Source organism: Apostichopus japonicus, chromosome 20 (assembly GCF_037975245.1).
Source record: "Apostichopus japonicus isolate 1M-3 chromosome 20, ASM3797524v1, whole genome shotgun sequence".
In the NCBI taxonomy this organism is placed as follows: Eukaryota; Metazoa; Echinodermata; class Holothuroidea; order Aspidochirotida; family Stichopodidae; genus Apostichopus; species Apostichopus japonicus.
Window position 1 is genome coordinate 15,138,864 of NC_092580.1, and position 13,637 is coordinate 15,152,500.

At 37.0% G+C, this 13,637-nt stretch overlaps 1 protein-coding gene across 1 annotated transcript in view; it reads right to left on the reverse strand.

The window, feature by feature from the left end:
• Positions 1 to 1,057: 1,057 nt before the first annotated feature.
• Positions 1,058 to 13,637, reverse strand: part of LOC139961749 (histamine H1 receptor-like) — a 30,885-nt gene continuing 18,305 nt past the window's right edge. Inside the window, exon 2 of the mRNA XM_071961192.1 lies at positions 1,058 to 5,510. Within this exon, the coding sequence (XP_071817293.1) occupies positions 3,378 to 5,384 (2,007 nt within the window). The 5' untranslated portion in view covers positions 5,385 to 5,510 and the 3' untranslated portion in view covers positions 1,058 to 3,377. The remainder of the gene's footprint in view (positions 5,511 to 13,637) is intronic.

A 13,637-nucleotide genomic window follows, 5' to 3' on the forward strand; every position in this document is an offset into this window, starting at 1 on the left:
TTGTCGTCTGTTATTATTTGACAAGAAACTGCCATTGGCGACCTTGCTTATAGAGTTTCTCCTTCGTACTAAACTGTATATCAAGAAAAGATTTAATCTTTTAAAGTAAAACCGTAAAAGTAAACGGGTATCTCCTCGGGATGAATATTATTCAAATAAAATCCCTAGCACTTGACAACCTTTGCATGTGCGTTTTTTTTGCCGGAAATAATACAGATTTAAAGTGAATGTGTTAAAAAAAAACAGAACATGAAATTCAGACAATGCATTATTGTGCCTTTGTGTCAACTGATGAGAACACTGAAAATATCCTTTATATCTAATTTTGCATTTTGCATCGAAGTTGATGTGCAGCAATCTGCTGGTATCGTTCATATTGAAACATTAAAGAAACTGAATTTAGTATCCAGGAGGGGAGGGATAGGTACACCCCCCCCCTTTTTAACCCCAAACAAAACATTAATTAAAGTATAGGCCCTATTTAGTAGCACATATAGTCTAAATAGGGCTCAGAATGCACCACTTGACGCCTGGAATTTTAACCTTTTGACCTTTCTGACGCCATACACCATTTACCACGTATAAGTCGCTATATAATTTATACACAATATTCTTCAAAAATTCTGTCATTGGATAACATCACATTATGCTGTGGACTGAAACCGTCAATCTTTTTTGCCTGCTTGCAGGTTGATAATTGAATAACATCCTAATATAGAGCAGTCTACATTAAGCGATCAAAAAACACTTAGCTAAATTATAGAAGTGTTCACTGTTTATGAAGGTTCTTGAAGGAGAACGCCTTTCTAGTAACATGTGTAGAACATTGTCACACATAAGTAACATTAAACTGTAAAAATAAAAAAAAATAAAAAATAATAGGGAGCAGATGAGACAGAAATCAATTATATATTATAGTATGTGGTGTACATAATACACACACACACATATATATATATTATATATATATATATATATATATATATATATATATATATATGTGTATGTATGTATTATGTACACCACATACTATAATATATAATTGATTTCTGTCTCATCTGCCCCCCTATTTTTTTATATATTTTTTTTTACAGTTTAATATTACTTAATGCGAGGTTATTCAGGTTATATGTCAGATCAGAGAGTAAACATAATGAGAGGACTACTCAGACCTATAGAGACATGTAACGATTGGCTGTTATTGGTAGCTCGTCACTCTGTTTACTGAAAGATGACCATGGTATTAATTCAAATATTTAGTTATACGGAATTATGCTTACACTCGACGCAGTTGTGGTCCCCAAGGAGTGAGCAAGGTGCTAAAAAACAGCTAGAAGCTTTAAGATCAGAAGAGATGGACGCTGATCAATTTCCGGTTATGGGTTGTCAAAATAGGATGTTGTCATGAAAAACGTAGAAGATAGATAGATAGATAGAGGGGGGGGGGGTGGGGGATGCAGATCTATCTTCCGAAAGTCATATTTCAATTTTTTCAAACATCCATCACGAGCGGAAAGAATTAATAAACCAGAAGTTTATCACAGGTACATATTTATATTATATATTGACTATAGCATCTAAACGGGAAGTGATTTAGAATCGGTTTGAATATTAATAGAAACTCGCGTTTTGGTTAGAATTGATCTTTTTTTCTCACTCGATTAATTGCAATTTTGGTCAGTTTTTGTTTGTATTTGAGTTATTATTTATAACGAACAGAGCATTATATCGTTTTGTACTATCTTCATAACGTTATTTTTTTTTTAATTATTTCCAGTAGTAGCCGAGTTCGATTTGTTTTTCTATAAAATAAAAAAACAAGGTATTCTAGTTTATCACGAAATTGCACAAAAATAAGAACGGAACCTATATTCCTGCATGTCGCCAAGTGTCATGAAATCACTTGCAATCGTGCTAAGGACTTATCTGTTGCACAATTCTGTCAAATATATAACTTTATTTGTACATGCTTTGTTTCGTAAAATTGTTAAAATAACCATTGTAACTTGCCAGCGTTGTCATAAGAAAAGTGTATACTTGAGACAATGTTATAGATACACTTTTGGGACAGTCCGCTGCTCTAAACAACGTGACCATAACTGGTCTATGTAGTCGGTATGTAATTATAATTAGATGCATTGTTTTACAGAGATTCCCCTCCACGGTTCAAATATAAATGATGACTGACTATATACTCAAACAGCCACTTTTACAAATTAAACCTAATCAGTTTGATTCCAGGGTAGTACTTAATAACATAATACAGACAGTTTTCAGATATATATCGTAAATTGTAACATAAACGTAAATGTGATTATTATGTTTTTCATTTAATAACAATTCGGAACATTTGCGGTAAATGAAACTTGGATTTCCCTTACTAAAAAAAATGGTAAGAAGTTCAAGTATAATGTGGCTTGATTTTAAAAAACAAATATCGTTATAAATCCATGTGACGAAACTTTGTAGCCTTAAATGTGCGAAAATATACATATGTAATAACAATGTGCGTAACAAAAGTAAAAATGAGAAATAGAAGAAATTTTTGCCACATATAACCATAACCAGTTATGTTACATGATGGTTTAATCTCATAGGCGTTGCTTAACTGAAGAAGTTGATAAACGTCCATTTTAAATTTCGTAAACTATGTAACACTTGAAATTCGTGCATAGGCTGTACGAAGCACACGGTTGTGGGTCATTTTTCATTCTTTTTCACTTTTTAGTGTTTTTGTTTTCCATCGAAACATGCATCAAAACAGCTCAATCGACCTGGATATCATGGGAAAATTTTTTAAATTTAAAAAATTGAAGATTTCTTTGTATTTCTTGTGCAAACTTTGCTAACTGTTGAATCCCGTACTTGTAGGAATAGACTTGAAAAGAGTCGTTTTGAATGATTAGTATTACATGGAATATTAACTTGCACTAAAATGTATCTCATAGGAGGCTGACTATACGAACAGTTTAATATTCTATTGTTTCCACGATCCTTGTGAATTCTTAAAAAAAAGGTTGATAAAAACAGAGAATAAATTCGAGTCGCCTCTTTAAGATTCATCTGATGGTGCTTCTAATCAGGTAAAAATGGCGGAAAACATTCCATTGTTATTTTCCAGGTGTATAACAAGAGGGGAAAAGCAACAATAGAGCTTTGTTTTATTTTTTCTCAATTTTTAGAAGGGGAGGGGGGGGGGGGGTGAGTTCCGTGGCTGACATGTCATGGTGGATTCGGTCCGATCTTTGCTCAAGGTTTCGTCACTATATTACAGCAACAGACTACTCGCAGTCGTTTTCTCTGTGATTTATAATATATATATATATATATATATATATATATGAATTAACAAGTGCAATCCTTTTCTGGTAAAACTATCATGTTGTTGGTATTTTCAAAATCCTTCTAAATGCTTTTCTGAAGTTACCGTTGCACATAGGATAAATAAAAGGATTAAAGGTGGAATTTAAATAACCTAACCAGATCAGAGCATAATGCACAGACGGTGGTATCAAATGTGGCTTAAAGGCGATAATCAAGAAAGAAATAAAATACGGTAGCCAACAAGTGATAAAACAACCCACAATAATTCCTAGCTGTTTCACCGCTTTTTTCTCGCGGTGCACCGAAAATCGCTTGATTCTGTTCCGAAGCACTTCCCTCGTGCGGTTCTTGCGAACACTAAATCTAGCGAATGACACTTTGAAGTGGGATAAAAGTGAATTATTCGAACCGAGGTCCGGACTATCGTCACAGCTGGCACTTCTCGGCAGAGAATCACGATTACCGTTCGGTAGTGAATATCGCGGTTCTTGGAGTCGATTTTTTAGACGTTGCACTCTCCTCATACCGCCGACACCAGAGTCAATTGAATTTTGCCTACCTTTCAAAGGCTCCAGTTCACCACGGGAAGCATTCTTGCGATTTCTGGAAGAACTTTCTAAAGAAAACGATATTTTCCTTTCGGTTGTATCTCTAGCCGATAACCGAATTTTGTCGGTATCACTACAACTGTTCGTAGCTCGAAGTATCGACTTTCTCGGGGACGGGATGGCTTTATGCGGCTCGGGTGCACTCTTTATGTCTCTTAAAGGTATCCGTTCATGTCTGTTATTGTTATCGCTCCCTTTGGAGTCGTGAGAGTCACGTGCCTCGGAGGAACCGTGGTGTTCGGACTGGCTGACGTCTCCTTCGTTGGACACCTCCTGCACTTTCATGAGCGTGGGCACGTGATTGTTACCGTTCAGAGGAAAGTACCGAGACGTGACGTCATCAGCTGTGCCATCTGGATAATGGATGAAACCAGCGATACCAGTCGTGACAAAAGCCATCTGAGAGATGCTTCGAAGTTGGTTATCGATTTTGGGTTTTCTTTTATCGCTTAATCGAGAAGATTCGACCGAGTCGGTCTGCATTTCCGAATCACCGGAAGTATTCCGACTTGAACTGCCCGAGTCGAGCTCTTCATTCCATATCTGTTTCTGTTCGGGACTCAGTAGTTCCTCGATCACGCCGTTCTCGGCGTCTAAATGGGCTTGCATCGCTGATGAAGTATGATATTTGTCATTGCACGTTCTGGCCGTGTTCATTTTGCCGACTTCCATCTGCGAACGCTTTCTAATCTGACTGTATATACTGCCGTATAGCACGATCATAAATATCATGGGAACATAGAAATTGATTAAAGCTGTTAAAATTTTGAAATATTGGTTGTCGTAAAACTCCGTATCGCAGTCATTGTCGGGAACAATACGTACGCCGGCGTTCATGATGTGATGCCAGAAGACGATAGCCACTATCCAAGTACATGATAGACACCAGACAATAGATATCATTAGCGCCGCTCTCTTACTGGTCCTCTTCCTCATATATTGCAACGGATTCCTTACTGACCAATAGCGATCCAGAGATAATATAAATAAATTAAAGATGGAAGAAGTACTCGATACGTAGTCGACGGATAACCACATCTGACAGAGGACTATGCCGTAACTCCATTGGAAGTCGCCCACGAAGTATATAATACTCATAGGCATCACGTAGATACCGATAAGGAAATCGGCCACCGCCAGACTACATATGAAATGATTACTCACAGTTTGTAATCGTTTCTCTGTTCTTATTGCATATATGACTAGGAGGTTCCCAAGGAACGTTATTATGCTGACCAAACTCATTAAGCTCGCGATCGGTAGTTTCAGGTACAACATAATATCCGTGCTATTCAACTCGGGAGGACCATTGTCCACGCCGTACGACTCATTGACACACGACGTCTCTAGATATCCTTCCGCGTTAGAAATATAGTCCTGGCTCTCTGCCGAACCGCTGTATAGTGTCACGATTTCTGTTGAAAGGCTTTGTAAATTTGGTGCTGCAGCCATTATGACGTACTTTTAACTGATGTAGCGATCCGTTTGCCATCCGCATCACGTCATTCAAGGCCGTGTGATGTACAGACGTTGGTGAGGTTCCCCCGCTGCACTCATTTCGAGGACCAGCTTACACCCCTGTATAGAGAGAGAGAGAGAAAAGAGAACAGAGTAATATTATGCCGGGCGGGGATTTAGTCTTAATGGTCGTTCAGATATCGATGCAAACAGTAGAACTGTATGGTGACATATATCATTGGAAAGTTTCGATTAAAAAATAATATACCAGCTTATGTGATAAAATGTTGAGTCATTTGTTTAGAGAAAAATATGAATTAATGATGAAGATGTGAAATTTCATTTCTTCAGATCTCTTTGATAACATCTATCACTGTAAACACAACCAATACAACTGTATACCAATAACGTCATAACAAAAAAATATGCATGACATAAATGGCGTGTTTGACGCCAAGATAATGGTTATGAAAGGTAATCGCTTTACTGCATTGAGATCCAATGTCTGTTATTTGCATCAGTTAAAATGTTAACAATTTGCTCGTCATAGGAATAACCACATTGAAATTTCTATATGAAATGAGAATGTAGTGAAACTTGTGAGGTATACTAAGTCGATAATTTTCGACATAAATGTCGAAATTGAGCTTATTCGTCGGAATGTTGACTTTCAATAAATATATTTAAAAAAAAATTAAATGAACAGAAGTAATAGTAGTGAAAAGTGCACGGTTCATCCCGGAGGCTCTTCAAAGTGTGCAGCATATCTATAAGTCCGTTTCAAAGAGCATGATACTTTATACGTAATGTATTCTTGTTTAAGGAAATGTTTGGCATAGTTAAGCAGTCGAACTATATACAGAATTGTCATCACCTAATTTCAAATGGCTGTAGGGGAAACGTATATAGAACATCCCACATACTGTCAAAGTGTGAAAACAGGTGGATGGTTGTGTTCCATTATACTTAAACTATATTAATCCCTGTGAGTATTTCCTATTCCCCTATACCAATGCTATACACTACTCGCATTTAACGTAAACTTAATTCCTACTTTCACAGTTTGGTGCAATCAGTCGCTAAATTGAGTCACATCACCATGGTAATATTGTAGCAGTTTTCATGCCTTTCTCGTCCCTAAAAATTATCTCTGAAGTAGAATGAAGACAAACACGTCGTTTGCTAGATTTAACTGAGCTTAAATAGTCACCATGTTAATAATGTTGTAGCAGTTTTTAATGCCTTCAGTTGTGTTTTGAAGTGAGAGAAAGCTACAGTACGAGAAAAAAAAATATCTTGTTGGCCTGTACAGATAACCGAATTTCTTTGACTATAAAATTCATTTTTGTTGAACGTGCATTTGTATCCTAACTTGTTGTCCCTAAACATGTCGTACCCCAAAAAGTCGCCTTTTTAGTGTAAATTGGAATCGAACAATGATATAACCCATACTTTAGCTTCACAAAAGGAATTGAATATTGAGTTTCAAGTACCAACCGTTCTTGTGGTTGCAAACAGTTGTGAGTAATAAAGAAAGCATAAATGTCAATGTTAGGATACGAAAGATATATATATATATATTATATTATATATATATATATATTATATTATATTATATATATATATATATATTAAAACCTGAACAGAAAAACAACGTCAGAAGTCCTGAATACTCTGAACGTAGGATATACTCAACTGTTGTACTGCTTATTCGCATGATATGATGAACTATTTACCAAAATCTAATACAATTTCAGAATTACTGCATGGTTATTATATGTTCCGGTATATAGGTAACGGAATGCAAATTCCCAATAGGAAATCAACTCGGATCGGTCAGATATGACTTTACGACTAAAGCCATTAGCAAATTAGGTTACGAACGATTTTTGTAGCATCTATACGTAACACTGGATTGAGGAGGAAATTGTGGTATTGCTGTACGGAATTGAACGAGACACCGGGGTACTGGTAGGGTCGGGAGGGAAGGTGGGGGAGGGTATTGGAGGGTACGGAAGGGATGGAGGGACGAAGCCGTCGTTTAAAAACCATTAGTTACGGAGAACATACTTCCGGTTGATACTGTCTTCGGTTTTCCGTGTCCATGTACTTGCCCGTGTGTTTGTGGGTTCGCGATGGACATACCCATTAGCCCCACAGAACCAATGCATGGGCTAAAATGACTTGGAATCTGGTAACTTTAGAGTGTTATATATTATACCACTATATTTACGTATAAGGTGTCAATATGTTGAAATGAAGAGTAAGGAATATTTGGCTTAATATTTGCACAACAATCTCTGAACTAGACTCAATTGCTTGATTTAAAAGAAAACAACACTGGTTAAGATGAATGAGGATTAGCGGGTTGAATCTGTGAACATATCTATGTCCATGCACGCGCATAGCTAGAATTTAAGGCGTTTTATTTAGAAGTAAACTACAAACGATTCCTTTATACGCCATGTTTTGTTTAAAAGAAAAAAAACAGATTTAGCAATGATAATCGAACGGCTTGAACTTAATCTGAACTTGTATTGACTGTTTGATTAATGGCCTAAGGCAAAATTAGAAATTTCTAGAGTTCGTTACAATTAGTCTTCTGCTTGAATGAAGAGAGTGTATATTATTCTCATGAGAAAATCAAACTCTGAAAGAACCACGATTTACGTCTTAATCTAGTTCTAGATACTTTAACTTTGATATAGATATCTATCTATGTATATACAGATATGATAGTATAGTCAGTTCTGGAGACTCAAAGCGACCTTACAATATCACCATTGAGCGGTAGCGTGTTTGCATAATATCTTGTGTAAACATATACCGTATAGCAAAGCGAGAAAACTAGAGATCTAGTTACAACTAATAGACGAAGGAATTGGTACAGATCAGATATGTCAACGAGAAATTATAACTAAGATCCGGTCACGGAGTTGCCGAAGGTGAAGCTTGGGGAGGTGGTGCATGGGGTGGGGTGATGGTAATGGTTCCTTGGTGAGTGTTTACTTGTTAATTATGCCATTAATTCTTTTTAAAAACATATTTATAGTGAATTATCAGTATTTCCTTATACTCAGCTTAAGTTGGATGGAGGATATGATGAGAGGTTCTATTGTAACGGACATGAACTTTTAGCTTCACAGGAGTCCACTGGTGTCATTTTTCAGTTTCAGCTAACTATTAGAGTTCCTTAGTTAGATTAAAAATGGTATTCCAAATACAATTGGATTGAATAATATATTGCGTAATTTCGATAGAATGTTCAATCTATAACATTGGGACAATTGATATGTACTTATACCGAAATCAAACTCTTCCTCCCTCCAGGCTTCTCATTATACCAAAAGTGATGGCTAAACCTGATAAAGGCAAACTGCAGATATGAAATTACCACTTACTGAACTCTTTCTACAGACTACATTATGTACAACCTTGAACATACCCACTTCACTGTCGCGGGTATATGTTGTCCCTTTTGAGCTGGAGCTATATACCGCTTGCAATAAACATGTTCCTCCTGTGGAAGACACGGTAGGCTACTCTTTAGGCGCCAATGTTGATAATAACTGTAAACGAACATGCGCCAAATTGTACCCGCATTTCCTGCTGCCCGATAATGAGCAAAACATTGAATCTTTCAACGATTCCATTCATAATATTTTTTTCTAGGGCAAGCTGCTGACGGCAGAATAGATTCTGCGAATTTAGGTCATTGATTGTACAGTTGTGTTAACAAATGTGATTCACATGATAGTAACATTCGGCATTCAATTAACACACAAAGAGAGAACTTTATCGAACGATAGATATACCGAGTAGATACAGCGAAAGTTTACTCAACCCTTTTCAGAAATGTATACATACGGCACTAATACTGGTATAATATGATTATTGCGTATTGTATCAGAAAAGCTGGTAAACAAATCTATATAGAAATAAAATCTCGTAATTCGTAACTATCAAGCTCGGTTTATTTAGTTTTGGGCTGACTGGTCGTGATTTGAATGTCGCTTCAACTTAAAGCAGTAGTCAGCTTCAAAAACACTATCGGTCCTCGCTGGTCTCACAAATATCGTTGGAGATTATTCTTTGTAGTAAGATATGTTATAGCAGATAATTGTGAAGAAAAAACAGTTTACAGATAAACGGTAGTGCAGACATACTGCAGTCTGTTCACATGGTCTGTTCCCTTTTTTGTAATCTATTGTAGCCGATTATTGTAAAACAGTTAACAGATAAACGGTAGTGCAGACATACTGCAGTCTGTTCACATGGTCTGTTCCCTTTTGTTGTAATCTATTGTAGTCGACAATTGTAAAACAGTTTACAGATAAACGGTAGTGCAGACATACTGCAGTCTGTTCATATGGTCTGTTCCCTTTTTTGTAATCTATTGTAGTCGATAATTGTAAAACAGTTTACAGATGCACGGTATAACAGACATACTACAGTCTGTACATATGGTCTGTTCCCTTTGTTGTAATCTATTGCAGTCGATAATTGTAAAACAGTTTACAGATGCACGGTATAACAGACATACTGCAGTCTGTACATATGGTCTGTTCCCTTTGTTGTAATCTATTGTAGTCGATAATTGTAAAACAGTTTACAGATGCACGGTATAACAGACATACTGCAGTCTGTACATATGGTCTGTTCCCTTTGTTATAATTTATTTTAGTCGATAATTGTAAAACAGTTTACAGATAAACGGTAGAACAGACATACTGCAGTCTTTTCACGTGGTCTATTCCCTTTTTTGTAATATATTGTAGTGGATAATAGTAAAACAGTTTACAGGTCAACGGTAGTACAGACATATTCAGTCTGTTCACATGGTCTGTTCCCTTTGTTGTAATCTATTGCAGTAGATAATTGTTAAACAGTTTACAGATAAACGGTAGAACAGATATATCGTACGTAGTCTGATCACGTTGTATACGATGATACATATAGTAATCAATAATTGCAATGGTCTATCTAGACAAACACTCGTACATGCCCATGGTATTCACACTTTTGTGCTTGGTGACCCCAATTTTCACCTTCAGCGGTGGACATTGTGGTCTTGAGAAGGTGTCAACCGGAATGAGGTATACCTCCCCCTTTGAGACCCCACAACAATTTTGGGCAACATTAACATGGGTCGCGAACCCCGCTTTGAATACCAGTGGCATTGCCCTACTGCAGACTGTATACGCTGTCTGTTCGCTTTCTAGTAATCTACTGGGGACAGTATTTATTAACACATATGTTACATACTGCAGACTGTACGCTGTCTGTTCGCTTTCTAGTAATCTACTGGGGACAGTATTTATTGACACATATGTTACATACTGCAGACTACGCTGTTGTTTCCACTCCGGTCGTCTACATGTTCTCTAAGCCATACATCAATATTACACACATCATACAAAGTATATACGTTGTCTGTTAAACCTTAATAAGTTTATGTCAGTCAGTCGATAATTTTATTGATAGTCCTCATGCATAGATCACATTAGTAATCCATAGTTTATTCGGTAATTATAAGGGTCCTTATTGTTACCACAGATAAGACATAATGTAGGTCTTGTCCATCTGGTAATGTTATGCCATTACAAAACTGAGTGGCACACATTCTTACGCACATAATATTACAGACATAGTACATTGTATATACGACAGGGACGGATCCTGGATATAATAAAAAGGGGGTGGGTCATTGAAAGCGACTGTCATGTTTAGGAGCATCTGGGGGTCCTCCTCCAGTAAAAGAGAAAAATAAGGGGGAGAGAAGAAAATGGTGCCTTCCGAGGCATATTTAGGCTATAAATTAGGTCTTTAATATGTCATTATAACTACTTTAAATTTGCTTTCGTGTGAGGTTGAAAAAAATACAATAGTTGAGGGGAGGGGCAAGGGGGGGTCAGAACATCCAAACCACCTGATCCGCTCCTTTACTCTGTCTGCTTTACATAGCCTATAATAATCCATTGAGTCAGTATAGATAACTGACTTTGCTCCATATCTCCTATATTATATAATCTACTTTAATCGATAATTATAACGGTTCGTTCAGTGGTGTAGGAAGGTACTTTGGAGTAGGGGGGGGGTCTAAGGGGAGGGGGTTCCCCCCTCGTCTTTGGATTTGTTTTGCATTTCCAGGTGGCCTCAGATGCAATTTGGTGCAATATAGCACACTTCAACACCCACTCCATTTTGTAAATAATTTTGCATTTTCACCAGGCCTTAGATGCAATTTGGTGCTCCAAATGAGATTTTTTTTCTCATTTGGAAATGAAAAAGGGGTTTTCTGACTTGCGAAGCGGGGGGGGGGGGCGGAATGATACTTCCTTCCCCCATATTTTTCACTGGGGGGCTGGCGCCCCCCAGCCCCCGGTTCCAACGCCCTTGGGTTCGTTATTGGTATCACAGACAAAACTCTGTAAGCTAGCGAAAGAACTGTTAATAATATACACCAGGGATTCCATAAATGTGGTGCATGAACCCCCAGGGGTGCGTGAGTCCATCCCAGGGGGTTCGTGAGACGTTTCTGAGAGTCAAAACTAGAATAATTTTTGTTGAACTAAAATCTGATATATCATATAACTTAGTCATGTACAAAAGTCATACCTATATCGACAAATTCTTTTCGCGTTCCATACGCATATGTTGCCATAGTAGTACCGTACCGTGCATGTGATCAATAACTGAATTATGAAACAGACACAGGCCGCATGACTTTGGTGAAGTTGGTGTACGCATAAAGAGCTGAGAAAGTAACTGAAAGGTTGGCCAAAGTAATTATTATTATTTTGAAAATTCCAGATGACCTCCATTTTGCCCGACACAAAGCAAAGTTAGCATAAATTCATGCTTGAAATTGTTGTTGAGTGACAACATGCAGTCACTAGCCTGTTTTAACATGATATACCAGTTCAATATTACACTATGAACTTGATCTCTTACGAAGCACTGTTATGCGTATTATAGTATAATAATGACTCAGATCGTGTCTCGAAAGTTGGGGGTTCGTGGACAACTCTGACATCCACAGGGGGTTCGTGAGGGGGGGGGGATAAAGTTAGGGAAACCCTGGTCTATACTATTCTGACTGAGAGACAACATATTACACGTTACATATTACTTGTAATACTTAAGTAAAAGTTTACATGAAGCCACGTAAGTCTTAAATACAGACTCATGCATCTGTATGCTGGTTGATTGTTGATTTCACGGTAATCTATTTTACTTGAACTTACGTAATTTTAGTCATCATTCCTAAACAAAAAACATCCTCTTCATCTCATGTCAGTACAGTTGCTTTCATTCCTGGTCTCATATGCCTTTATAGTTTCCATCGATTGTAGTTAGCCCTATATAACTTTGCTGGTATAGTTTCGTTGTCTATATGTGACTGCTACAGAAATCGAAACATCCCAAGAAAAACAGGACAACGATAGGCTAAATTCCTCCTGTCGATCTCATAATTCATATACTATATTTATCGTCAAATTATTGTAAGTATAATAAAGAATCGCCACATTTTTCGTCCGCTGTTTCTCCCACCAAAAAGAGGCAAACAGGCAACAACAAAAAAGTTGAATCAAAATAACACGCGTTTTGAATTAGTTCAATTAAAAGTGGCATTAATTGAATGCGTTAATCACGATAAACATTCTGTATATAAATTCCTGTTTAAACATATCTTCACGGAGCTTGTGAACTGTAGTTGACAGGAGGCTATACACTTCAATGTATTCCGTGCATTTAGTACTGCATGTATGTTTACATGTACAGACAGAAGCATCACGGTATATACAATGCTATAAACTGAACCAAAGTACGCTCAAAGGCCATTATTAAGATCCACCTATACTATACAACGCTAAGTTGACTTCTCTCTTACCGCCTCTTCATTATGTATTATGATATCTATATATATTGACATATGTTGATAACCGATCCCTCATTTTCTTTTGTTATCTAGACCTGTTATGTACACATTGAGACGAAATTAATAACGGTACTTAGGCAAAAGTATTTACGAGAGTCATGGTATACTCGACTATACAATACAAATAAAAGTGTTGTACTTTTGTCAATAATCGCGATATACAGTTTTGGGGGAAGGAAATTATTACGTATAGTTATTACTAGACTATATAGTTGGCTATTGGATTTAAGACATCGAAGCGATGGTACTCTAACGGAGTACAATTAGACATATTTGATTCAGTGTAACATAAGAATAATAGTCTC